General features: G+C 36.7%; 2 protein-coding genes and 1 long non-coding RNA gene across 8 annotated transcripts in view; 1 reads left to right on the forward strand and 2 right to left on the reverse strand.

Moving 5' to 3' along the window:
* The window catches only part of LOC147834386 (uncharacterized), a 310,219-nt gene that overhangs the window by 135,098 nt on the left and 147,742 nt on the right, over positions 1–27,379 (reverse strand). The window lies entirely within an intron of this gene.
* Positions 1–27,379, forward strand: part of prkg1b (protein kinase cGMP-dependent 1b) — a 263,744-nt gene that overhangs the window by 126,263 nt on the left and 110,102 nt on the right.
* On the reverse strand, positions 6,705–8,538 carry LOC147841264 (uncharacterized). Its single transcript, XM_087275880.1, has 2 exons — positions 8,104–8,538; positions 6,705–7,797 (listed from the first exon to the last, which is right to left on the reverse strand). The coding sequence occupies exons 1-2, from the start codon at positions 8,161–8,163 to the stop codon at positions 6,781–6,783; spliced, it is 1,077 nt and encodes a 358-aa protein (XP_087132006.1). The 5' UTR covers positions 8,164–8,538; the 3' UTR covers positions 6,705–6,780.

The raw sequence follows: 27,379 nt of genomic DNA on the forward strand, positions 1-27,379 counted from the left end.
TCAAGTTGTCATGACAGACAAAAACAGGTTGTGTTTTTGAATATAGCAGAAGTCGATGGTTTATTTTGAATTATTTAGCCTTACCTTTTTACTTTTCCAAAATATTTTAATGTATCATAAATTAAATTGTGTTCAATGGGACAAAAAATATAGTTTTAAACGAAATGTTTAAAAAAAACTTATTTTAACCTTATACTGGTCCATGCCTAGTCAGCCCGACAAAATAAAATTAAACAGTATTCATATGGACTTTTCTGGAGTGCAACGGTTAATCAAAGAGATCCGTTACGTCTGATAGTGTAAAAGTGGCTGTTGTTTTATCAAGGGGGCTCACCCAGCCCCACTAAAATGATAAATAATCTTAAATAAATGTGAATTGTATGTTATGTTATTTTTAATATTGTTGTTTAGCCTACTCCCAAACCATTTTCCACACAATCCCTACTTTAGCACAGTGATTAATTGACAGGTATATATATATAGACTATATTTGTGTTGTGCTCTCAATCAAGAACACAATTTGGACCATGTTTATTTAGCACTGTCCCCTTGCGGCAGGGCGGCCTGAGATGAATGGTGATTTAAACAAGGCCATTTTTTAATATTACCGTTCCCCCTTGAGGCTTCTGAATGTTCAGGCATCATGAGGTAAATTGATAAAGCCACAGTTAGATGAACATATCTGCCATTGGAGCTCCTCTGCAGATATTGATTGTGCTTCTTGAGCTGGATCACAGAAGAGCCGTTAATCACGCGTTAGACATGCAATCCGGCTTAATATAGATACGATGATCTCTACAGTTCATAAATCACTTATGACTAGATTTGAACATGCACAATTCAACAGATTATTGATTTGTAGGGTTGGGAATTCAATAAAAATCTAAATTTGTAGTTGTTATATATTTCTTTTTAAATATTTCCCAAATGATGTTTACATCTAGAATAAAGGCAGTTATAAAAAAAATAAAATAAAAAAAAAACATTTTAGGGACAAAATTATTAGCCCCTTTAAGCTATTTTTTGACAGTCTATAGAACAAACCATCGTTATACAATAACTTAAGCCTAATAACTCTAACCTTCCTAGTTAACCTAACTAAGTCTTTAAATGTCACTTTAAGCTGTATAGAAGTGTCCTGAAAAATGTCTAGAAAAATAATATTTACTGTCATCATGGCAAAGATAAAATAATCCAATTACTGTATTAGAAATGAGTTATTAAAACAATTATGTTTAGAAATGTGTTGAAAAAAAATCTCTCCGTTAACTAGAAAATTGGGAAATATAAACAGTGGGGCTAATAATTCAGACTTAAACTGTAAATATACAGTTTGATCTATCTATCTATCTATCTATCTATCTATCTATCTATCTATCTATCTATCTATCTATCTATCTATCTATCTATCTCTCTCTCTCTCTCTCTCTCTCTCTCTATATATATATATATATATATATATATATATATATATATATATATATATATATATATATACACACACACACACAGTTAAAGTAAAAACATTTTAAACACATTTGTAAACAGTTTTAATAACTCATTTCTAATAACTTGACTTCTAGTTGATCATTTGGTATCAGAAATGGCTTATATGAAAGGCAAAGGCCTCTAGATTACGTTTATTTTACTAAAATAAAATATATATATGCCTTGATTTTTAATGATTTTATTACTGAAAGATCTGACTTTGCTTAACATGTCTTGTCACTTAACATATGCATATCAATGACTCAAATCACTTAAAGTCATCTGGAATGGCAAAGAAAATGTTCTAGCAGGACCCCCAGAGTTCATCAAAATTATTTGGATTCATCTTCAATGCCTCCTCCATCTTACCCCAGGCATGCTCAATAATGTTCATGTTTGGTGACTGGGCTGGCCTATCCTGGAGCACCTTGACCTTCTTTTCTGTCTGTAACTTTGATGTAAAGGCTAAAGTATGAGAAGGAGCGCTATCCTGCTGAAAAATTTGCCCTCTCCTGTGGTTAGTAATGTAATAGGCAGCACAAATGTCTTGATACATCAGGCTGTTGATGTTGTCATCCACTCTACAGATTTTCTACACCCCCCCATATGGAATACAACCCCAAACCATGATGTTTCCTTCACCAAACTTAACTGATTTCTGTGATAATCTTCGGCCATGCATATTCCATTAGGTCTTCTGCAGTATTTGTGATGATTGGGATCCAGTTGAACAGATGATTCATCAGAATAATCTACTGTATATTCTGCCACTTTTCCAAATGATCAACTAGAAGTCAAGTTATTATTTGTTGCTCTTACAACTACGATAGACATAGGACTTTTGTCAGGTAGTATATATATGAAAACATATTTTTTGCTGTATATTGGAATTCATCTGCAATTAAGTTGATGAATTATTAAAATGATCAAATGTTTCTTTACTAGGCAGATTGCCACAAAAGCCATTAATTTAGGTATCCTGTTCACTCTACTCCTAACAAATACTATGGAAGTCAATGGTTACATGGTTTAGGCTCTCTTCAAAATATCGTCTTTTTGTTCAACAGAAAAAAAAGAAAGACAGTTTGAACCAAATGAAGAAAGGGTAAATGACAAGATTTATTTTTGTTTGTTTTTTAAATGAACTATTCCTTTAAGATGTTTTGTGAAAATGACTCCTGATCAATAAGTCAGTGTGTTTATTTTTAAGGATTGCAATCTCTGTGCTGAGTGCAGCAGTAATCTGATCTGGATCAGTTCATTCAGGTGTTTAGAATGGCCTCAGCTGGAACCTGTGAAGTCCTCCATCTGTCCAGTCTGCCGCTCAGATGGATTTCCAGGTGCATGTGCTCGAGAGGCTGCATCACCTCTGCATTATCTCTCAGGATACTGATTAGTCTCTGGTGAAATCCCGCATCAGTCTGAACCACAGGTCGCCAGATTCCTCTGCAGCCCTTCAGGTATTAGCCTTCACTGCACTGCTATTTAGACATGATGCTTAAAGGGATAGTTCATCCAAAAAACAACCTTTGCTGTTTATTTACTCACCCTCAGGCCATCCACAGTTTAGATAACTTTCTTTTCAGATTTTTAGCTGAAATCGAGATGTCTGGTGGTTTATAAAATGCAAGTTAACGGTGCATCGAGAGTAAAAGAAATAATAATCATAGGGGTAAAAAATGATTATCAGTGGATTTTTAAAGGTATTTCACCAATATATGTACAAAGTCAGAATTATTAGCCCTCCTGTGAATTTATTTAAATTTTCAAATATTTCTTTCTTTCAAAGCAGTCTTACGTTTTTAAAAAACAATTTATGGGCAAAACTATTAGCCCCTTTAAGCTATATATTTTTTCGATTGTCTGCAGAGCAAACCATCAATGATTTGACTTGACCTAATTACCCTAACTTATTTAATGAACCGAGTTAAGCCTTTAAATGTCGCATTAAGCTGACTACTAGCATTTTGAAAAATAATCTAGTAAAATATGATGTACTGTCATCATGAGAAAGATAAAAGAAATCTCTTATTAGAAATGAGGTATCAAAACTTTTATGATTAAAAATGTGTTAAAAAATATTTTAGTTAAACAGACATTGGGGAAAAATATACAGGGCAGGCTAATAGTTTTCAACTCTATAAATTTTTATATATGAATTTTTTTTTCCAAATTTACATCATATGCAGTATATGGGTCAAAGACAAGATATATGTGACACTTTTTTAAATTTAATTTGATGCCTCCAACAAAATGGGTCATCTTGAATTTGACCCATATCCATTATGTAAATGCTGACATAGTTATTCCAGGCTGCATTAATCAAAAATACATTAACATATGTAGAGAGAGAGAATACATGATCATACACATTTTGTTTTTATAATTTGAATGATTAAACGTCTTTCTGATTAAGTAAAAGCACACACAGTGGTTTGTAGGATTGTGGAAAATTAGTTATAAATAACATAAAATATAATGTATGTATATATATATATATATATATATATATATATATATATGTATATATATATATATATATATATATATATATATATATATATATATATATATATATATATATATATATATATATATATATATATATAGCTACAGAATAAACCACTGTTGTCCAATGACTCGCCTAATTAATCATGTTAAAGGGGTGGTCCAGAGTGTATTTTTAAGGTTTGGTTGTGTTTACTGGGTGCAAAACAATGTGTGCTCATGCTTCATTTGTAAAAAATCATGTTATTTTTTCATATATCTTGCTTTAATAATTAACAGCTACTCAGCTAACATGAAAACGACTGTCATGATTGGTCAGCTAACAAAATGTGCTGTGATTGGCTCACGTCACCAGGAAGCACTACGCCTCTACTGGAACACGCTTTGCCTTTGTTGTGTAAATACTGTCAGTCAGTGCAGCTGTTCCGTATCAGTTTGAGCCTGAATCCGTCAGAAAATAAAGAGTACACAGCTGAACCTTACTCCTGCTCTCTAAAATAAAATCTGACAAGAGTCTTTCATATATATTTGTAATAAGCATGTGTAAGTAATATGAAATGTTCACATATCTTTTGCATGTTTGTTATTTGGGATGTAGAAGGCAGGGATTGCGGCCACATAGAGAGACACTGAAATCGACAGCATAGAGAAACACTGCACACGCTGCAAAAGAGGTGGATAAATATGAATTTGTAGCTAAATTGTTAGCAGTGCCAAACAGCATTTCCTGTTGTTTACGTTCTTGCTACAACATACCGTTATCACTTAAAACTTTACATGTAATAGATCTATTTTTAGCAAATAAAAATACTTAGGTTGTGGCTCACAATTCACAGCTTTGTCTATTATGGTTGGAGCTGCTCCTTTAAGCAGTTTTTAGCCGAATCCAGCACTTAACTAGGAACTCTTTTGTCGAGAGCTAGGTATCTATATTTCTATAATTCTCTGGAACAATTAAAAATTAAATTGTAAGCACTTCTCTCTTTATGTCGTGTCCATGGGAAGCCCAAATACAGAAACAGAGAAGCTCTGTGGAAATAGCAGTGTAGTGTCAGGGTTCTGCCACTTTGGTCTTGTAAATTCTTGTTTTGGTGGCAGAGCTCTGACACTACTCATGTCTGGTCCTGTTTCTGTCTCTGTGCGCGCGCGCCATCGTGGGTGTACGCAGAGTGTGCGCGCTGCCGCGGCCGCGCACGCTCTGCGTCCCTCAGACGCGCGCGCTCTTGTACTAGTGTTTGTGTTTGTTCTGTCAGCATCGCGCTGCTTTATTCTCAGTGCCTCCATCTAGTTGGTTTCAGTTTGGTTGGCGCTGAGATGAAGCATGCGCGTTGCTTGTGTGTGAGCGTACGGTAAGGTGTTTATCTATCGTGTGCTCGTGTCTTGCGTCTTTTGTCAAAGCACGTGGCTCGGTGTTTACATTGTGGTCACGTGCTTTTGTCGTGTGCTTCAGTGTTGTGTTTGTGTTGTCATGAACATGCGGTTAATGAGTTCTCTCACTGGCTGCATGTTCTTGTCCTGTGTTATGTGAGCGCATGGCTTGTGTTGTCTCTCTGTGTCATGCGCTCTCCCGTCTATTGTCTAGTCTCACCCTCCTTGTTAACCCATTATTAGTTAATTTCCTATAGTTTATAAACCCCTTATGTCTGCTGTCCTTTGCGAGTTCGTCATCACATGTTGTCTATCTTTACCTGTCCTGCTGTGTCCAGCCTTGCCCTGTCGTGCCTGCCCAGTCAAGTTTATTTGTTTTACTAGTGTTTTCCCCTCGGGGTTGTTTATTTTGCATTGTATTTTATTATTTAATAAAATCCTATCTACTCTGCACTTGGGTCCTCGCTCCTTTTTCCCTTTACCGGAACGTGACAGTACGAACTCGCCAAAAATGAGGACCCAGCAGAGTGAAGACAGCCCCTTCTCCAGCCGCATACTGCAGCTCATCAGTCTGCAGTCGCTGCGGCAACGTGGCATGAAGGTGGGAAGTTTTGCGGCTAAATTTTTTGTGGCAGCAGAGGGGCTGGGGTTTAATGATCAAGCCCTAGTGAACCTCCTCAACTATGCCCTCGACAAGCCCCTCAATTTCCAGCAGATGCTTGAGTTGGGAGAGCTATCTTACCACCAGTTCGTGGAGCATCTGGTTCATCAGGCTGTTGGTGAACATCCTGACCCCAGCTTTCTGCTGTCCTCTTCTCCGAAACAGCGAGTAAAAAGGCCATCAACCACAACAGCCGTCCACCCAGACACGAGCAAGCCCGCTACAGCAGCACTCCCAGAGTTGGGTTAAGTTGGTGCTCAAATTATGGATGAGTCTAGCCCTGTGTCTGCTTGCCTGAGGAGACGGAAGAGGAGAAAGATGCCAGTGTCGGCTCCAGCCCCTGAGCGCCCCAGCCCCTGAGCGCAGCTCAGTGCCGGTCCCAGTCCGGCTCCTTGCCCTGCCGGCACCACCCAGACGTCTAGCCCTGCCGGCCCCAGCCAGGCTCTTTTCTCTGCCGGCAATTTTTCTTTCAGGGTCTTAATGTGATTAACAATTAGCGGTTAGCATGGTGGCACCTGATTGCATGAAACATTTAAATGAGTCAACGTTGGAGACTGCAATGATTTTACCAGGGTGAAGCTTTGAATCATGTAATTTCTCAAAGTACTTTAATCATGGCTAAATCAATATGAAACAGTTGACATGTGCTGTTTGTTATTTATATTACTAATTTTAAAGGCACCTATGATGATCAGTTCAGTTTAATTTAAACCATATTAGGCAACAAACAATCTGTTTAAGTGTCCTCCTAGGCTTCAGCCTATGCATCCTGGTGAGCAAATAAAGATTGCTGTTATCTGTAGCACATTCTCGTGTTGTCTTGATATAAAAAGTTTTAAATACGTTCTTTTCCATGTCTGGAACAATGCCAGCCAGCCAGCCAGCCAGCCAGCCAGCCAGCCAGCCAGCCAGCCAGCCAGCCAGCCAGCCAGCCAGCCAGCCAGCCAGCCAGCCAGCCAGCCAGCCAGCCAGCCAGCCAGCCAGCCAGCCAGCCAGCCAGCCAGCCAGCCAGCCAGCCAGCCAGCCAGCCAGCCAGCCAGCCAGCCAGCCAGCCAGCCAGCCAGCCAGCCAGCCAGCCAGCCAGCCAGCCAGCCAGCCAGCCAGCCAGCCAGCCAGCCAGCCAGCCAGCCAGCCAGCCAGCCAGCCAGCCAGCCAGCCAGCCAGCCAGCCAGCCAGCCAGCCAGCCAGCCAGCCAGCCAGCCAGCCAGCCAGCCAGCCAGCCAGCCAGCCAGCCAGCCAGCCAGCCAGCCAGCCAGCCAGCCAGCCAGCCAGCCAGCCAGCCAGCCAGCCAGCCAGCCAGCCAGCCAGCCAGCCAGCCAGCCAGCCAGCCAGCCAGCCAGCCAGCCAGCCAGCCAGCCAGCCAGCCAGCCAGCCAGCCAGCCAGCCAGCCAGCCAGCCAGCCAGCCAGCCAGCCAGCCAGCCAGCCAGCCAGCCAGCCAGCCAGCCAGCCAGCCAGCCAGCCAGCCAGCCAGCCAGCCAGCCAGCCAGCCAGCCAGCCAGCCAGCCAGCCAGCCAGCCAGCCAGCCAGCCAGCCAGCCAGCCAGCCAGCCAGCCAGCCAGCCAGCCAGCCAGCCAGCCAGCCAGCCAGCCAGCCAGCCAGCCAGCCAGCCAGCCAGCCAGCCAGCCAGCCAGCCAGCCAGCCAGCCAGCCAGCCAGCCAGCCAGCCAGCCAGCCAGCCAGCCAGCCAGCCAGCCAGCCAGCCAGCCAGCCAGCCAGCCAGCCAGCCAGCCAGCCAAAAAGAAAAAAATTTGCACAAACATATTAGGCATTTCCTCACAACATAAAAAGGTTTAAGAAGTCGTGCCAAAGAAAAAAGCAGTAACTTCCACATGATCAATATTGCTGCTCAACATTTGCAAAACCTGTGGTAGGTAGAGCTTCGCTGAATACCCAGGTAGGTGGGAGAGCGAGTGGAGACACTGGCGGCTGGTCAGTAGCCCAATCAGAAATAATTAATGACACCTGTTTTCTCTAGTGATTGCGCCGGAGAGACGAGTCGAGAGAGAGCTCAGAGAATTACTTCAGAAATAAAGAAAACTTTTATGTACCTTATCGCCGACCCTGTCTTCTTCTTCCACAACAACGGACCTTTCAATAACCCTATATATTTTGGATGACTGGCAGTTACTTACAGCCATTTACTTATTCCTGTGCTTTGGTTGCATTTGCAAATTACATTCTAAAAAGTAAATCTAAACTCTAAATATATAGTTAGTTTCTGTAATTTGAAACTAAGGGTTTACAGTGTTACAATTCTTTGGTCTCTGCATTGTAATGTTAAACTACTTTTGTATCAATTTTAAGTTAATTTTCGATACTAAAGGTATGACCTAGTTTTCTGTATATTAGTGGTTCCTAAACTTATTTAGTGTGGCATACTCCTTAACATCCTTTTGCATTCATTCTTCCAATTCCGGTTTTCCCATTAAGGCACATTGTTTGCAATTCAAAAAAAAAAATTTCCATTGAATTTTTTACCTTTATGAGTTCTTTTTTTAAATGAATAATGTTTCAAATAAAATAATATATATATATATATATATATATGCACCAATAGTGTAAAAAAAAAAAAAGTTATCTATTTATTAACTAAATCCACCACTAGGTGGTTGTAAGGCACTGTCTTAAGACTTATATTCAGTAACAAAGCAACAGTTGTATTTATGACTTTGTCAATAGCTACATTTTCAAAATGCGCATAAAAACGTGCATAGCTGAGTAGGATAAACTTTTTATTCGATAAGAAAAGATGCACATAAACTATGATAGAAACACTTAAACGGAACAAATTTCAGTATGCGCATTAAAAAAGTTGTGATTTTGTTATAAAAAATAAATAACCCAGCCTAGCCTAAAGAACGACTGGACCAATGTAAACACCAGCAGGCTGGAATAATGATCATTCTTGTGGCACTGAGTGAAAATACAAATTATGAAGAAAAAAAATAACTGAGATTATTTGAGATTTTTTGGCTTACAATTGATAGTTTTTGCTTGTTTGCAGTGCTTTATTCTTAGCCTATCTATGATAGTATGACAGTAAAACAATTGCAGAATATTGTAAGGTAAGGCTGCTCACAGTAACTTCACATTGACATGCAGCTGAACAAAGGCAGAGAACAGATGCATACCATAACCAACTCAAATAGGTTTTTACGGTCAATTTACGGTATTCTGCCTAGGTTTTGCTTTAAATTTGGGAAGTTACTGTTAAAACAACACATTATTTCCTTGGAAAAAAACAATGGTATTGACTCAAGATACGTATCCACATGATAAAGGAGGTCTTCATGTCAATGTCAATAACTCACTTTCGTCAGAAAACAAAGTTACAGTCTTTTGCCTTTGCACGGCAGTATTACTGTGTGTCGTCTTTCGCTATGATGTGCTGCTTATTTACTATAGAGGAAATTAAAGAGCTAATGTGTATTATATTGCTGTAGTTTCTCAACAAGTAGTGATTTTGCAAAAGTTTAATGCATTATTTTAATTTCTAACAAAGTAAACTAGCAACCTTGGATGGAAATGTGTCTATTAACTCCATTTATTGTGCACTTTGACATTGCACACTTGTTACATTCACAAACAGCTACATTACAAATTCTGAAAATGCAATATCTGTTAAGACGTAATACTCGATGTGCATATTAATATGGATAGAGTGTCTTTTAGAGGCATCATCAACATACAGCCGCATGTTTAAGTGATGTCAGAACGAAGCTCTTTCTTGTGTGAAGGTGGTTGAGGGCTGCTCTTCTGTGACCTGCATGAGTATTAAACCCGAGAATCTCTGGAGAAGAGCCCTGCCAATCATTTCCTGCTGGCGACAGACTGTTGTTGTGGAGGATTGTGGGAAGCCGCAGGGTTTTCTGGAGAGTTTCTTTAAATGCGATTCACTGATGCGTCTCCGACCAAAGGCAGACTGTGTTTGTCGTGTCCTCCAGCCGTTCACTGAGGTTACCCGGTAACCGAATGCTATAATTCACAAACGCGGCAGCCATGAAAGTAAATTTTCATGCTGTTTTTATTCATGAGGTCTATAGCCAAACAATAGAGCCGTGAGCCTGCTTTACTTTCAATGCATTCCTTCTGTCTTATATTCAATTCTGCAGACTTCTTTCTTAAGGTGAAGCCATTTCCTCATATTAAAACACAATGTATTGACGTCATCTTGTGGTCAATAGGAATGTTTTGTGGTCATACGCTTGAAGGTATATTTCTGGTTCAATACAAGTTGGACTGTATTGACTGTATCGGTGACGTGATGTTGATTTGACACTAAATTGATCCGACTAGTGTTTCAGGTTGTACAAACTAACATAAGTAATGCATATAGATTTCCATTAAAAGTACATGACTGTCACAAAGCACATTGCATATGTTTAATAATGTCTAAAATATTAATTAATGGTTCACTACCAATAAATTGCATGGGTTAGATTGAGTTATTTAAATACTTTTTCTGTGATGAGCCTTTAATTTGTTAACCTTGATATTTATAATGCAACAAAAAATATTTTAGGATCGATCTAGTTAACACTTGAGTTTATGTATTCAAACTACTGGCTTATTAGCTTCTTTTTATTAAGATATTTGCTGTTTATTAATACTTATAAAGCATTATTCTACCTCCCTAATCTTACTCATTACATGAACAGTAATAATAAGCAGCATATTAGTAGTTTATTGGGCTAAAAGTTTGTCAATGGTTTAGTAAGAATTGTACCTTAAAAGTGCAGTATTTAAGTTTGACACCCAGTCCTTGAACTAGGTATTGCACACCGGGTTCAAAACACATGCAAGCACAGGTTGCCAGATTGATGACACCAACAGGAGTGAGTCTGACTATCAGTGTTAATTTTGACAGCAGATTTCATTTTAGTCTTAGTCTTTTGACTAAAACTTCATTTCAGTTTTAGTCAAATTTTAGTCTTCTGAATCATTTTAGTTTTAGTCTAGTTTTAGTCGACTAAATCAACTCTATATTTAGTTGACTAAAATATATTTAGTTTAATTTAGGAGGAATTTAATTAAGTATTGTATTCATATATTTATACAAAACACTTGAAATAAAAAAAAAAACACTCTAATTAAAATATAAAATATAGCATTTCCCAAGAAGACCAAAAATTAGATATGCATTGTTAATTTATATCCTAAGTAGTATGTAAATTATGTGTCGGTGTAAGCTGAGAAAATATTATATAATTTTACTTCTATGCTAATGAAGGACTACTGAGACATTCCAAGCATGGGATGAGTCCTCCTGGTAAGGCAGAGTTTCTCACAGCTCCGATACACATCTCTGCCATTTGCTTACAGTAACCATGTGCTCTTCACCATACACAATTCATCTGCTTGTGTTCTTCTTTCAGATAACTTTGTCATGTTTGAAGTCATTTGACAGTTTATGACTTCAGTGTTGTAGTGATGAAATCAACAGAGACATTGATTAATTGTATTTCAATCTACAACATATTTACTATTGTTGAGTCATGGCCTGAGGAGAGTATGTTAATGTACTTCTCCCCCACTTTATCTCTTCAACTTTGCTCTTATGTTCATCTGGTTTTGGGGGTTGGTTTTCACTCATGTTTGACAATGCTTTGCTCAGGGTATAATAAGGAAAGGTAACTGTTGATCTGGGAGAATGGGTTTTACTCTGCATCTCCCGCACACCAGTGCGTAGCCTCATATGCTAACAAAGGCAGTTTCACTGTCTTTGTTGCTCAGCAGTGCATACGTTACAGCTAATTTCTTTATACAGTGTGTTAGTTTGTTTCATTCTAATGTCTGTATATTTGATCATGTAACTTAATAAACAACTTTGCCTGCTTTAAGGCGTAGAGATTTTTTCTCTTTATCAATGACGATAACAACTTTAATGGAGTCAGATTAATTACAATGGAGTCAGATAAATAATGGATTTAAACATGCCATCCTTCAACTGCTTTCTGTTTCCGATTATTGGTTCAGAATAGCAGCGTAAGCTTCAAGCCTTGCATCGGCAAGAACCGTAGACTACTTTTTATTCTTTTTAACCAGTCTGTTGAACAGTTTCATGCAATTAGATCTTTAAAAGAGCTTAAAATAGTTAAAGTCCACTTTGCAATTACAATGTCATTCTTTAGCAAGCTTTACTGTTACAGTACATGGTGCTCAGCACAGAGTAAATAAATAGAGTAATGACATATGACTGGCAAATGATAATGTTATCTTGTAAAATGTGCAGGCAGTCCCATGGCTCTGTTTACTCACATAAAGGAATTGACCCTTCGCTAAGTCCTGCCCTCCTTAGTTACTGTTGCTACGCCTGTCAAGCTTTCGTGGCTGCAACGTCTATTACAAAGTGCATGCGCCGGTGACAGACATTACCAGGGATAAAATTTGTCATTTTTGGCAAACAGGTGTGATATCCGAGAAAGCCAGACTAAAAAAAAAAAAAAAAGACTGCAGTCTGCATTACAGGGGTATATTCACCACATGATATGCAACCAGTTAGAAAATAATTGAATCAAAATTAAAGCTAGGTTAGCCTAGCCGCCTTATACGCTGACCATTCAACAGCTCAGTTCATAATAAGATCATTGCATTACTAGCCGATGAGGGTACACGCATGGACAGTGCCTCTACATAAGTCATTCATAGAAAGAGCAGCCAGAAAGAAGAAAATGATGGATTTGTGTTGATTATTAGCATCACTTACCCATAACAATGTAAACCTATCACTGTCTGCACGTATGTTTGTGTGCTCTATATACTGTTTCTATTCTAATTTGCAGTTAAGTGCAAGAAATAAATAAATTAAAATACAAATTAAAGTATAAATTGCAGAAGTGAACAAGTAGATTTTCCCTACCAGCAAATATTAACCCGACAGCAAATATAAAAGCAGACAATAACCTGCACCAATGACTAAATCTCAGAATCAGTGAACTGGAGCTCTGACATGGACATCGAGGATTATAAATGACTGAAAAACAGCTGCTAAAATGAAACGACCCCTTATGAAATTGAATGCCGTGATCATGTTACCGATGTAGTAATGTTTAATGTGCAACCTAAAGTTGTCTCTAAAGGTCAGCGACAGGCTACACCGTTTCAGTCAAGCAAAAGCACACACTTGGGTAAATAAAAAACGATCGAGTTTACCATGAAGTTCGGGCTGATTCGGCTACAATATTTGTCAAACTGTAGTGAGTTTATTGATCTGCTGTCACTCTATGTGGGCGGAGTAATACAGAAGGGTGAAGAGGCTGTACAAGTGCTGTTATTGCAGAATATTGCAAGTCTATCAGCCAATCAGATTTAAGAACCAGACAGAACTTTTGTTTAAATTAGTATACAGAGTACATTGCATTTATATTATAAATGATTGTACATCATTGCATATGTCATTTGTGCAGCTAATTCATAGCCTGTGTTGTCTCTCAGTGAGAAAACCAAATGTTCCTGTGATAAACTGGAATGCAAATGTATTAGTCTCTTCCTTTTTTAATATTTTATTTTTTTCCAAATCCAATCTGTTTCTCAAAAACCAAAAGGTGATGATCTGACTGAACCGTGACTTTTGTGATTTATTTAATCACTTTATATACCGCACACACACACACACGCACACACACACACACACACACACACACACACACACACACACACACACACACACACACACACACACACACACACACACACACAGGTCTGAAAACAAGCAACTGTCTCTGCAAGGGAGAGAGGCTGTCAGGAGCAATACATAGACTTAGGGTGTTTGTCAGAATCCATGAACATTCTGACATGCAAAAAAAAAAAACATTATACGCTATGCAGTTTCACATCTTAGAAGATCTCAGACGCTGCAGTTTGACTGATGAAGAATATGAGTTTCATGATCTCAACTGAAATGAATCTGTGAATCTCCGCTGACATACAATAAATAACGAAAGGCTTGTAATCTGCTCTATATTTACATACATTAAATAAGGTTCGAGAAAATGGAGTGTTTACTGACATCTTCAGATTCAGAGAGAGCAGAAAGAGGGGAAATACTTTGAAATATGCAAGACACGACACTTGTCACTAAGCCAAATCAGATGTATTACTGGCTCTCAGCCTCTGGAGCTCAAAAGTCTTTCGCTCTGGAACAGTATGCAAATTTGATCTCCTTTCATGGTTAAAGTTGTTGATTTTATTAATTTTATTTTGGTCAAAACAACAGTGATATTATACAGAGGAAAATAAATGTGGTGGTTGTTCTGGCATGCAGGGTTGTTTAAAAGCAAACACAACTCATTAGATTCGGCTTCCAAGAGATTCGTCTGGGCAGGAATAGATGAAATTGTATTTTCAATGGTTTATTTGTTGGGTTTGACTTGATTTTAGCAATAGGAAACACAAACATGTAACACGCACTCTGCACAAAAATGCTCTTCTTACATTGTTTCTGTCTTGTTTGTTTCTAGTCCAAGTATCTAAAAATTCTTAAATCAAGAAGCAAAAGTTAACAATATTGTCTTGTTCATTCTTTCATTTTTCATTCATTCGGTCTCTTTGTTTATTTGATTAAAAGACTTAAGAGATAATATATTTTCATTTATTCTTTTTGATAGTTCAAACTATTTGCCTTAGTAATGTTGTTAAATTAAAATAAAGTGGTTAATTAAATAAAATCCTAATATCCCTAAATGGATTGTACAAAAATATCCAAATAATTATTGATGCTGGGGGATATGAAACATGATATTGTGATACATTGTTTTACTGTTTTGAAATTGAAATGTAAAATTTTTGAATGTTTACTACAACTGTAAAATAGGCTTTGTTCTTATACCCTTAATCCATGCAAATCCACATCCTATAAAAGAGCATTATTAATATACAGTAATCATTTACGTAGTCTTATGCCATTATTTTGCTTCAACCCCTCCATTGTTGTTTTCAGGGCACGTCATAATTACTAAAGACGGTGAAATGGCTGTGGAATTCATAAGAGGCTTTAATCTTGTGTTCACAAAGGCCTGTCATTCTTTAGTGTAATCTATAGTTTGCAGCATAGTGGAAAAGAATAAACTAGTGAAGCATTTAATACGCTTTACGAGTCAAGTGATGCATCTAAAATTGCAATTGAAAATATCACTTTTCCATCGAGGCTCTCAAGGGATGGGTTTAATTTGTTGTGTTTCATGCTAGCCTCAAATTCAATCTTTTAATTGAGTAAGTGTATCAATCTGCTGGAGTGGATGAAATAACAGAGATAGACGTGCAGTGAAATTGACCAAATAATTGCTTTGGAGAGCGTTCAGATGTTGATTCAGATTTCCATCGGTCTGCTAACAGGTCTCTACTTACTGTATACAATAAGTAGTGAAATCCTGTGCCTTTAATTTTTTAAAACAGTACAGTAAGTCCTTAAATGTTTCCTAGTAGGTTTTCAGTGCAGTTTCCACTTCATATATCAGTCAGTAGCATCGTTTGAGGTCGCAGCTCTGTTCTTCTTATGTTGCGTTCACACCAGTTGCAGATGAAGCTTCAAGTGCGAGTGATTTACATGTTAAACGAATGCAAAGACAAGAATAGATATTAACCAATCTTGCTCTTGTAGGGGTGTGATTATGACGTAGCGCCTGCAATTGGTGTCCCAAGGGAAATTCTCCTGCCGACACCAGACAACAGCTCATCAAACTGGGCTCGGCTCAGTCGGAAGCACCACTGAAAGCTTCTATCATCCAGGTATATTTTCTGGAGGAGTTGAACTCATAGAGCTGGGTGCACCTCTGAAAGGATCTAGTGGACTCAGACACGGTGCCGAAACAATCTATGCTGTTTTTTTAACCTTCCTAAAGCACATAAACACAGCTACTCTATCAATAAAATCCATGATTCTTGTTTCTTATTAACTTCAAAAAGACACAACCTCCGTAACAAAATACAATCTAGAATTAGTAGTTTGAACAAGCAGTATTTTTTTAAATAGAAAAAAAATGAAAGCAAACCATCAAATAAAAAGGTAAATACTAATAATGTGTTATCTTAAAATAATGCAATATTTATTGCATAATACGCTTTAGTTCAATCTTAGAAAAGGAAAACATAACTTAAATATAGGCAAAGATGTTAGAGTTGGATGTTCTTCTTAGATATACCAATATAGTAAAATCTACATATTCCTGTAATCCAACAAGAAAAACAACAACATTTTTGAACTATATAATAAAATAGAATTTTAAAGTCACATTTATTTGTTATCTTTATTTATATAATTTATTACCATATTAAAAGACAAAAGAGAAATCTCATCAAACACTCAAAAATGAATTTTGCTGCTTGTTCAAATTAATTTAAAATAAGTTGAAACAATACGATGATGAAGGAATTGTGTGGAACCCAACATATTTTACAGGTGAACAAATAAATAATTTCAACCTAAGTACATATAATGAAATAAAAACAAACCAACAGATAAAAAGGTGGATAATAACGTGTCTTAACAAAACAATACATTTGTGCAATATGTGATGCACAATACACTTCAATTCAATCTTAGAAAAGGAAAAATACTATGTTACTTATAATTATAGATATTACTTGATGTGCTTAGAGATATCCATGCAGTGAAATCTGCATGTTCCTGTAATCAAACAAGAAAAACAAGTCTATTTTTCCATTAGTAATTGACTTGGATGTGACGGATGTTGAAAACGGTTTGTAAGTATATGTTGGGTTCACTCCATTTTTCAAATTCAAAGCATTTGTTTCTCTTGTGTTTGGCAGATGCTCGCAGTTCTTTGAAGGAATATATTATTATCAGTTCATGCAAACCCATGATCTTGGCTGTTTCTGGCAGTGTGGTTGAGTTAGAGAGCTGTTTTTCAGTCGAGTGACAGTAGCTTGTAGATCACAGTGTAAATCATTTCTAAAAGTAACGATGGACTCTAAGGGTTAATTAACCCCTAAACGACAATTTGCTGTTGGTTTACAGTAAATCACCCTCAGGTTATACAATGTAGGTGACTTGTTTTCTTCAGTAGAGCATTAAATAGCAGCTGTAGCTTGAACTGTGGTTCTAATTGATTAAATAAATAAATAAATAAATAAAATTACTGGAGCTTCAAGGACATATACAGGGAAACCAAATTTACTGTAATTGGTCTGTGTCAAAAAACAACTAAATATTGTTTACAACAACAGTAGGGTTGGGTAGCTATGCCCTGGTCCAAACATGACACTGTTACCCACATAACAGACATGTATTTTACTCAAAACACAGATTTCAGTGCCTCATGTTGGTGCCACTTACTGTAAATGCCTGAGCTGTTAGTTGAATTGGAGAGTAGAGTACACGAAACAGGCGTTTTTATAAGAAGAAATGTTAGGTCTTTTACATGTTTAATACTCCTGCTAAGTCCTCTGCATAGGTTTTATTAATGTGACTCTTATTAAGAAACCATCAATTTAAAGTTTTCAATGATTCCAATGGTGTATGCATATACAGATCTACGTTTTTCCTTTTTCCACATACTGACATACATCCTAATTACATTTTGATATATGTGATATTTCAATTCTTAAATATGTGTAAGAGTATCTATTTAGCTTAATAATGATCATATTATTTAATCTATGATGGGTAATGCATCATAATGCAGCCTGCTGGATTTACAACATGTTAATTTTCTCAGCTTCTCCCAAAATCTCTTTCTCCATTTTCTTTTGCAAATATTGACACACATCCTTATTATATTTTAAAATATCTGATATTTCAATTCTCAAATATATGTATGAACATGTATTTAGCATAATAATGATCATATTATTTAATCTATGATGGGTAACGAATCATAATGCAGCCTGCTGGATTTACAACATGTTAACATATCAACTTCTCCCAAAATACATGAAAGTGGGTGTTTAACTGGGAAAAGTATAGGGTAATTGTTCTAGTAACCTAAACAGTGTTTATCTGACATGAGTCAAGCACATTGTACTACTGTCGTGCACATGAGCTGATGCTGTTTGCTTTATACAGAAAAGGAGGACATGTGTATTTTCGCATGTATTATTGATTATAGGATACTTGTGCTTACTCAGTTATGTAGTTGTCCCACCCCTACATACTGTACACACGTCAATCATCAGATCAGTTGTTTTTTTATAGCATTTATTTGATGAAAAAAATCATCAAAAATAGTAATATTGTGAATCATTTTCTATTGTTATTAGGACTATGTTATAGCTGCAGTATACATTCACCGGCATTTAAACCCCTTTAGGCATGTAGACATGGTCAAGATGATCTGCTGCAGTTCAAACCGAGCATCAGAAGGGGGAAGAAAGGTGATTTAAGTGACTTTGAACGTGGCAAGGCTGTTTGTGCCAGACGGGCTGGTATGAGTATTTCAGAAACAGCTGATTTACTGGGATTTTCAGGCATAATCATCTCTAGGGTTTACAGAGAATGGTCCAAAAAAGAGAACATATGCAGTGAGCGGCTGTTCTGTTGGTGCAAATACCTTGTTAATGCCAGAGGTCAGAGGAAAATGGCCAGACTGGTTCGAGCTGTTAGAAGAATAACCAACAGTAACTCAAAAAACCAACCATTGCTGACTATGTACATCTTTTTGACCACAGTGTGGCCATCTTCTGATGGCTACTTCCAGCAGGATAACGTGCCATGTCATAAAGCCTGAATCATCTCAGACTGAATACTTGAACATGATATTGAGTTCACTGTACACCTCCACAATCACCAGATCTCAATCCAATAGAGCACCTTTGGGATGTGGTGGAACGGGAGATTCGCATCATGGATGTGCAGCCGACAAATCTGCAGAAACTGTGTGATGCTATCATGACAATATGGACTAAAATCTCTGAGAAATATTTCCAGAACCTTGTTGAATCTATGCCATGAAAGATCAAGGCAGTTCTGAAGGCAAAAGGGGGTCCAACCCATTACTAGTAAGTTGCACCTAATAAAATTGCCAGTGAGTGTTTGTGTTGTATATATTTTTTTCTTTTACATATGTGATCAACCAAGATTCATATAAAAGTTATTAAAATAGCTTGATTGATTGTATAACCTGCTCAAAACTTTGCCGAGTTTAAGAGCCATATTTTTAAAGTGTGTCGATTTAAAACGCACTGCTCATCTCTCTCTAAAACTTAACATCCTGTCCTCAGCTGCAGAATTTTTGACATCTAATTTGACAAGCAGCTGACATGAAACAGTCAAGCTTTGTCTAGTTTAAAAGCAGAAGGTACGTCAGGTCGGCGAATTTCCCTTGTTTAATTGACGCCTCGTTTAATCAGAGCGACAGAAAGGCAATCTTGCTGCTGAAGAGTGCCGCGGTGATTTGTTGTGCGTAGCCATGAATAACATTAAGACAGCTAATCAATAGGAAGATTAGACTTGATTTAAGTTGACCGATCACCCTCGCTGCTTGTTTCCTGTGTTGATTCTCCCAACATGCATTAAGACGGGTTTGATTGAAGTAAGGTTGGCAGACTCGATCGCTGTAAGTTTGCTAACGCCATGATGACAGATTAAAGATTGCCTCTGCTTTTATGATATTGAATATTCATCGTCTTCCATCAGAATAACAGCTGATAACATCTGCTCCGCTCTGGCTTTGGGCCAGCTGCGTTATTGTCTTAGTAATCATGTTGATCATTTGGAAGTTTATCATTATGTTATTGGTGGCAGTGTCGTAATTACCTTTAAATTGCCTCAGCATTGTTATGCCACTATTATGATAGGCTTGTTTATTAGAGGTACAGCCTATTGACTTGATCTTAAAGTGCCTGTGTGCTTTATAATGTACTGTATTACCTTTCATGTACGCTCAAAAATGATTACTGCTGCTTGTTCAATCTACTGTTTAAAATAAGCTGAAACAACACAATTCTTTGAATTTTTTTTTGGAGAATTTCTTTGTTTTATGTTCAGTCCACTTCAATTTGTAAATTATTCAGTTAACTTAAGCATTTTGTGTTGAGACAACATAAGGAATTGATTAGGGGATTTGTAGTTCCCAGCATGCTTTGCGTGGGATTGAGTTAAGAGAGGGAAATGTTGACAACAAAAGTAATTATAGGTGTGTAAAGTTAACAGAAAGATTTGCTAGAGTTTAATCTTCACTTTAGTTTGAGAAGACTTTCATGTAATACTTTTGTTGGCAGCTTAATTAGCAAAAATACAGTTTGTTGCTTTGCTCAGTGAGCAATAACTGGCCTAAAATTAGTTCTGAGATCAGTCTCAATCAGTTGTATATGCAACTTATAAAATATGCTTAAAATGGCTCTTTTACTTCATTTAGGATAACTTTAAATAAAACTAAGAAACGTTGACATGTACAACACATAATAGACATACATAATATTATCAGACCTTTGAGTTTAAGTTAAATAAAAATGCAAATGTATTTAAACTTTTATTTCATAATCATGTTGGATCAACTCAATTGTTGTTGCTAAACAGATTTATATCATGGAAATGCTGCCCTCAGTTAACATCCCAATCATCAGATTAGTTATGTGCCCCACTCCCCCAAAAACACAAATACCAGAACTCAACTATGTATAAGTTCTGTAATGCCACATATTATTATCAATACAGCATTGTAACAGGGGAAATAGTAAATAATTAGATTACTCATTACTGAAAAAAGTACCCCAATGATTTATAATGCCGTTATTCCCATCACTGCTATTAACAAACCATTAACTGACTTTTAGCTCAATAAACTCCTAATTTGCTGCTTATTAATAATTGATTAGGTAGCAGTTAAGGTATTGAGAAGGATGTAGAATAAGATCATGCCAATGAATTTAATAATAAAGGCAGGTTTTCAGACAGATTTTGACAGAAGTAGACATATTTTGTTTCTTTTTTTTTGGTAAAGGGCTTATTTCTATCATACATTCATGAAACGTTCATAAATATAAGAGTAAATGCTGCAAAAATTGCTCATAAGAAGCGACTAGTAAGGTAATAAACCATTAGTTAAAATAAGAATTAAAAGTGAGAAACATATTTTAATTTCATTGTCTTCGTGAAGTTACCAAATTATTGAAGCAGACACAATATTCTCTAGTAAATCAGTGTTTACAGTAATCCACCCTGCTGGTCATAAAAGCATGAACAAGCTTCTCTAAGGTCAGGTTTTAATGCTCAATTCCGACTTGTTGCCAATATCTTTTTTTTTTTTTTGCCAGTCTGTTTACACAATCTTTTAATTGTGACCCATATTCAATTCATGTGTTTACACTTGCTATACAATTTACGACATTGCGCATGCGTAAAGGCGGGTTGTAGCATCTGCGCCACACTAGCCATGATGGAAGAAATTTTCTTGCTTTTAGCTCTGGGAAATCTACCAAGTTTGCCCAACTTTAAAATGATTTTAAGGTGGAGGAGGAGGGAAAGGGTGGTCATCATAGGCTGCGCCTTTGGTTTATATATGGTTTTTATATTGAAGCATTGTCACTAAGCCACCTTAAAACAATATCTCCATAAAAAATATTAGACTAAACATGACAGACATAACTAATACTAGAAGAAAACTTATTGCAATCGCGTTACGAAACAGCAATATCCAGTAGGGATGGGAAGATTAACCGATATGTATCGATACGCGGTTATGCGCGTTCACGATGCGAGTGCATCGGTTGAGCAGCAGAGGATGAATGAAATTTTGGAAGCAAATCGAGATGCATCGGTTTTTGCGAGATGCATCGATTTTTCCGAGATACAGCTTATATTTTTAATATAGAATGTATTTTTTATTTATTAACAAGTGTTGTCAACCTGTTTTTGGCGCATAATTTAATCGACCTACATAAAGTAAGCCTTAGCAACGGATTTGCGGATGTGCACACACTACAACTCAGTGTATCAGGTGTGCGGATGAAGCTAGTGAAGCGCCCTCAGAAAGCGCGAGAAGCAAAACAAACATGTTATTCCCCACTGAGTTTTAAATCTAAAGTATGGCAAGCAACATTATGGATTTAAGGATGGACAACATGACAGGACAGATGCAATTTGCAAAATGTGCCGCGCATCTGTAAAATACGCGGGCAGTATGACTAATCTGATATCTCACTTGAAGCGGCGCCACGGTGTTGTTGTGAAAGCATCTTCCAGTGTTTCTGCATCCCCGGCTTTCGCACTGCTTCAACCAGCTCCAAAAGTGGTGAGAAAAGTATTGAAAGTTTTTTTTTCCATGCGCAACAGTTCTGCTCGCTCTACGCCAATAACGAATGCTATTGCATTGTTCATCTGCAAAGATATTCAGCCTAGTGTCACGGAGAACGAAGGTTTTAAACACCTCCTCCTGTTAATTTTTATTTAATTATAATAATAATAATATTAATAATAATAATGATAAAAATAATTGGGTGTCACAGTGGCACAGTGGGTAGTTTGACCACCTCACAGCAAGAAGATTGCTGGTTTGTTATATTTTTATTAGCCTGTTGTTTACAGTGACAGTGATGTTTCAACGCAGCATAACACTGCTAGTTCACCACCTTAAGTTTTGAATAATCAGTGGCAAAATATATCTTTGTAAAACTTGTTTTCATAGTTGAAAAGTTAAATCACAATTCTTGTTGTGCAATGCTAAATTTATTTATGTTGAAAGAGTGCAAATATATACATATTTTTTTAATATATATTGCACTTATACATTCTGTTTATCTTGAAAATACTTAAATAATATGTGCTATATGTTCAAAAATGGCCCTCTACTGTAAACTGACACTCTGGCTCTGAGAGAAAAGCCAGTTTGTAAAAAAAAGTCTTGGTTTTGCTTGGTTAATAAATAATCAAACTCATTCAATGGCACAGCATCCTCTTTCACATCATCTCATAAACTTGATCTAATTAGTTAGTGCTGAAATATCGCATCGTATCGTGATATGGGTGTGAATCGTATCGTGTTGCATCGCAATATGTCACAAATGTATCGCTAATATATCGGATCGTATTCTTTGTATCGAAATGCGTATCGGATCGGCATTATAGCTTAGATGCCCAACCCTAATATCCAGACATCAGATCTCTGCTGAAAGAAGCTCTGTGTAGCCTGCTCATATCTAACCACCTCTTCTTTGCAATATGAAATGCTTGGTTTATTGTCTCATGTCATTGACACATAAGAAACATTTCCATATTTCATAAACTGGTTGAAATATTTGTGAGCATTGACACGCTTAAAAAAACATTGTGCTTCTGCATGCTTAAAGAAGTCAGGTTGCTCTCATCTCTAATGTGATTTGCGATATAATTCATTATTTCTTGGTCAGGCTCGTTTTGGTCTCTCCAGACATTACAGGGAACTGAAAATAGTCGAGGGAATAAAGTCAGCCGGCTTAGCCAAAAATGAGTCTGACGAGTTTAATTTGTCCGCTGATACCGAGAAGCCTGTCTCATGCACTTATGCTTTTGAGACAGAGGCTTCTGGGAATTAGTATAGTCGAAGTCTTGCGTAACCTGAGCACTTTTAAAAATTGCACGCGTGTTAAATTTGCAGCCATATTTGAATGCGACTTCCATTTAAAAATTTGTACTGACAGTGATGAACCAAACCGGCTGTTGTTATTAATTTCTGCCTCTGTGAGGCTGGAATTGAACGTTCTTGTTGTGTTTAAAGCTCTCACATCTCAGACAAGTTCTTTATATTGAGGTTAAATGTGTGTTTTTGATTTTTTTTGGACCTAAGGGACTTTAAGTCACAACATTTATGAATTTATTGATTTTTTTTTACTTCCAATGTGTGATAAGCTTGTAAGAAAATGTAACCAAAAGCTTTCATGATGTCCCAGGTCTATTAAAGACAGATTTTGTTTCTTTTTTTTTTGGTGAAGGACTCATTTCGCTCATACATTCAATAATTTGTTCTTAAAAACAGAGCTTTTCTAAAACTCTCCTCCATATTCACAAATGCTTCAGATCAGACAGGGTTCATACACATTTTTACTACTAAAAGTCCACGACTTTTCCAGAACTTTCAAATGACATTTTCATGACGTAATGTTTTATGTAATGTCTACATATACATAGTAAGTAAAAAGAAAAACAATCACTTTCAAATTGTTACAGCATATCATAGAACATGCAACAATCTATTTTGTTTTATTTTGTTTTTATATCTATGTATAATTGATTTTGATAATGTTTACGCAGCACCAACAATGTGAGAGCAAGTTTTTGGCCAATGACACAAAAGAAGTAAAGACATCTAACCTATATTCAAATTAGGCCTGCACAAAATGTCGTTTCAGCATCGATATTGCAATGTGTGCATCCACAATAGCCACATCACAGGATATGCAATGTTGGGATTATAGGTTAATATAGAGTTTAATCATAATGGAGTAAAGGTTTATCATCTGCATGTATTTTTAAAGGGATAGTTCACCCAAAATTACTTACCATTTTCATTACACTCTTCACTTGTTTCAAACATTTGAGTTTTCTTTTATTAAAATGAAAACAGAACATAATTTAATAACACCTATAGTATTGAAACAAGTGAAGTGTGAGTAAATAGTTTTTTTTATCTTTGAGTAAACTGTCTCTTTAAGGCATGTGACTGTGTGAACACCATAAAACATCCGGCCACAAGACAATTATTATTTTTTTAGCATTAATAAAGATTAAATAATATACAATGAAGACTATGCAGTGTTGATTGTTTAATATCTTTACCTAAAAACTATAATTCACTTATCTTCACTATATTTTATCTATGCTTGTACTGTAATTTATTTGTTATTTATTATTCAAGATTCACACCTCCACAAATTCCCCCAATCAATCCAAATAAACCTGTTAAATCATCAGGTGAAATTGTATTCACATCACAATATACATCACAGAAATACAAAATATGGTAATGTTTTCCAATATCACGCAGCCCTAATTTAAGTGTACAGATACAGATAACTAATTTTCAAAACTTTGTGGGTTTTTCTGTTTTGCAAAACTTTTCCAAGCCTGGAAAATGTAAAAAAATTCCATGACTTTCCAGGTTTTCCATGACTGTATGAACCCTGATCAGATTTGGTAGTTAAATATGTGTATTAGGGCTAAATGATGTTTCAGCATTTCTTCAACAATTCTGCTATGATACATGCTTAATGTCCAAGCCATAATTTGAAACAGCAGGCAATATTATTTGCCAGTTACTAACTCTTTTTATGGATATTTTGGAAGAAAAAACTAATGTTAGCCTACTCTAGTACTGTCCACATCAATTGATCACTTGTATTGTTAGTACTTGTATCACTTGTATTGTTATTTAAAGTAGTGAATGATGGCAGAATATTCATTTTTGGGTGAACTATCTCTTTGTAGATATGAATGACACATGAAATGAATGCCGAAATAACTGTTCTGTACTGGAATGTAATTTTTTCATTCAGGTCTATAGTCTAATATATAGGATATACTTTATTATAAATCAAACTGTCAATGTAATTTTATTGATCTCCATCTATGGACACGATGCTGGTGAATTACATCCACATGGCTATGATAGTGTTGTTTCTGTGCTGTTTCATGACCAATTCACTAAAGGAATTCTACAAATCACAATGCCACAAACACACCTGCTGAACATAATTACCTCATTAAAGACCAATTATGTCTGTTGATTCTCTGATATGGTGGAAAGAACATTTGTAGAAACATTTCTCTGAACTAAGTTTGGGTCTGTCAAAACAACTAAGTGCCAATCATCTTTTCACACCGCTAGATTTTTGAGGGGGGAAAATAATTATTTGCTAACCATTTCTAATAAATACATTAACATTTAAATATTACAGCAAAGTAGCTTAAATAATATTGAGATTCTACTGTTATTGAAACTCCATAAAGTTCGTCCATTCATCATAAAAGTAATCTACAGCCGAAAAACCAACCTACGTCACACATGATGTCGCACGGGTTCCCGGTTGCAAAATAAGACCCGTTGCATTACAGTAGCAAACATGTCGAGCTGTGCAGTAGGATGCCAAATTCAAAAGTCCAGAAATAGAAAACTTAACTTTGTCCTTACATTACACTACTTGTAATGCCAACCGCAGACATTATTGGCTAAAAGGGAGCTGAATGGAGTGAGGACCTAATTAAAAATGCTCAACTCTGCAGCTCTCACTTCATCAGGTAAGTTCATGCTATGCTGAATCATACACATTACTCGATTTTGATTAAAGCAATTATTTTAGCAAAACAGTTACATATGGTGAAATAAACTGGGGACACTGAATGCTCAGAATGAAAAGTGAGAGTGTAAGTTATTAAAGTAAAGTGGGTTTTATATTCACACATTCATTCAGTGACAACTTGTGACACACTCCCTATATTGTTTACAACAGCACTTTGAGTATTTGGTCTGAAATAACCTGCGAGTGTGACTTGGAAACCACATTAACTCTGTTTATTTGACTGTGAACATTGGCTCATTGGCTGCTAATATGATTTCGCTATTTAGATTTTGCAAATGATACTTTTATGAAATTTTATTATTAAGGAGAAAGTCAGAATGTGCGAATATAAAACCAACTTTACCTCTAGGTGTAAGTTCACTAACCCATGCGTATGCTACGGTGCAGCCTACGTGTAGACACATAGCCCTCGCCGAAACACATCTCTCAAAAATTTTAAGTACATGTCGCAACGACGCATAGTGCAAGCTCTGTGATTGGTTGGCTTAGTAGCACTGATAAGTGTGGGCGGAACCGAGAGCCGTGCGAGTATTGGAGCGAGTATTTACAAGTGTCGAGTCCTGTGAAGAAGGTCCAGATGGAAAGTTTTGTTTAGTTTTGTCCCTTATGATTATAGTTGTTGCACTTCCGCCGGTTCCTGCCTCAAAATGAGCGAGTTTGAACCACTTGTACTTTAAGGAAGAGTTCAGAAACAAACAAAACAGCAGCAAAAAAACTTCCAACTAGCATTTCAGAAGTGTTATTGCAGAGCAACAGAAACAGAAAGCGCAGAAGTATGAATGCACAGCTACGCTTGTTGCATGCGCCGTGGGTCATGCCAATCACTTTATGCAGAAGTATAGAAGTCTTAAGGAGGGGTTTGGGAACAAATGAATTGCTGAACGAATCATATATGTGAGTGGTTGGGATAATTAGGTAAAAATAAATGCAGATTATAAGACAATGAAAGTGTTTTGTGACCTTGCAATCATATCAGACTATTGTTGGAGACCCCCAAAACCAAACTATGAACTTTTAAAATGCAAAATAGGGGCTGTTTAACTCAAGAGTGCACAAGTTTTTTCTCTGTGCTCCTTCTCTTCACACGTCACATGTCTATTTCTGTCAAACTGTGTGGTTTATGGCTAA

This window comes from Danio rerio, chromosome 12 (genome assembly GCF_052040795.2).
Source record: "Danio rerio strain M-AB ecotype USA chromosome 12, GRCz13ab, whole genome shotgun sequence".
Taxonomy (NCBI): Eukaryota; Metazoa; Chordata; class Actinopteri; order Cypriniformes; family Danionidae; genus Danio; species Danio rerio.

Excerpts from the sequence above, each read along its gene's own strand:
- LOC147841264 (XM_087275880.1), bottom strand. The coding sequence starts at position 8,163 with ATGGCTGTAAGTAACTGCCAGTCATCCAAAATATATAGGGTTATTGAA. Across the intron at positions 7,798-8,103 it reads TTATTGAAAGGTCCGTTGTT|GAAATGCCTAATATGTTTGT; the intron begins GTGGAAGAAGAA and ends TTATGTTGTGAG.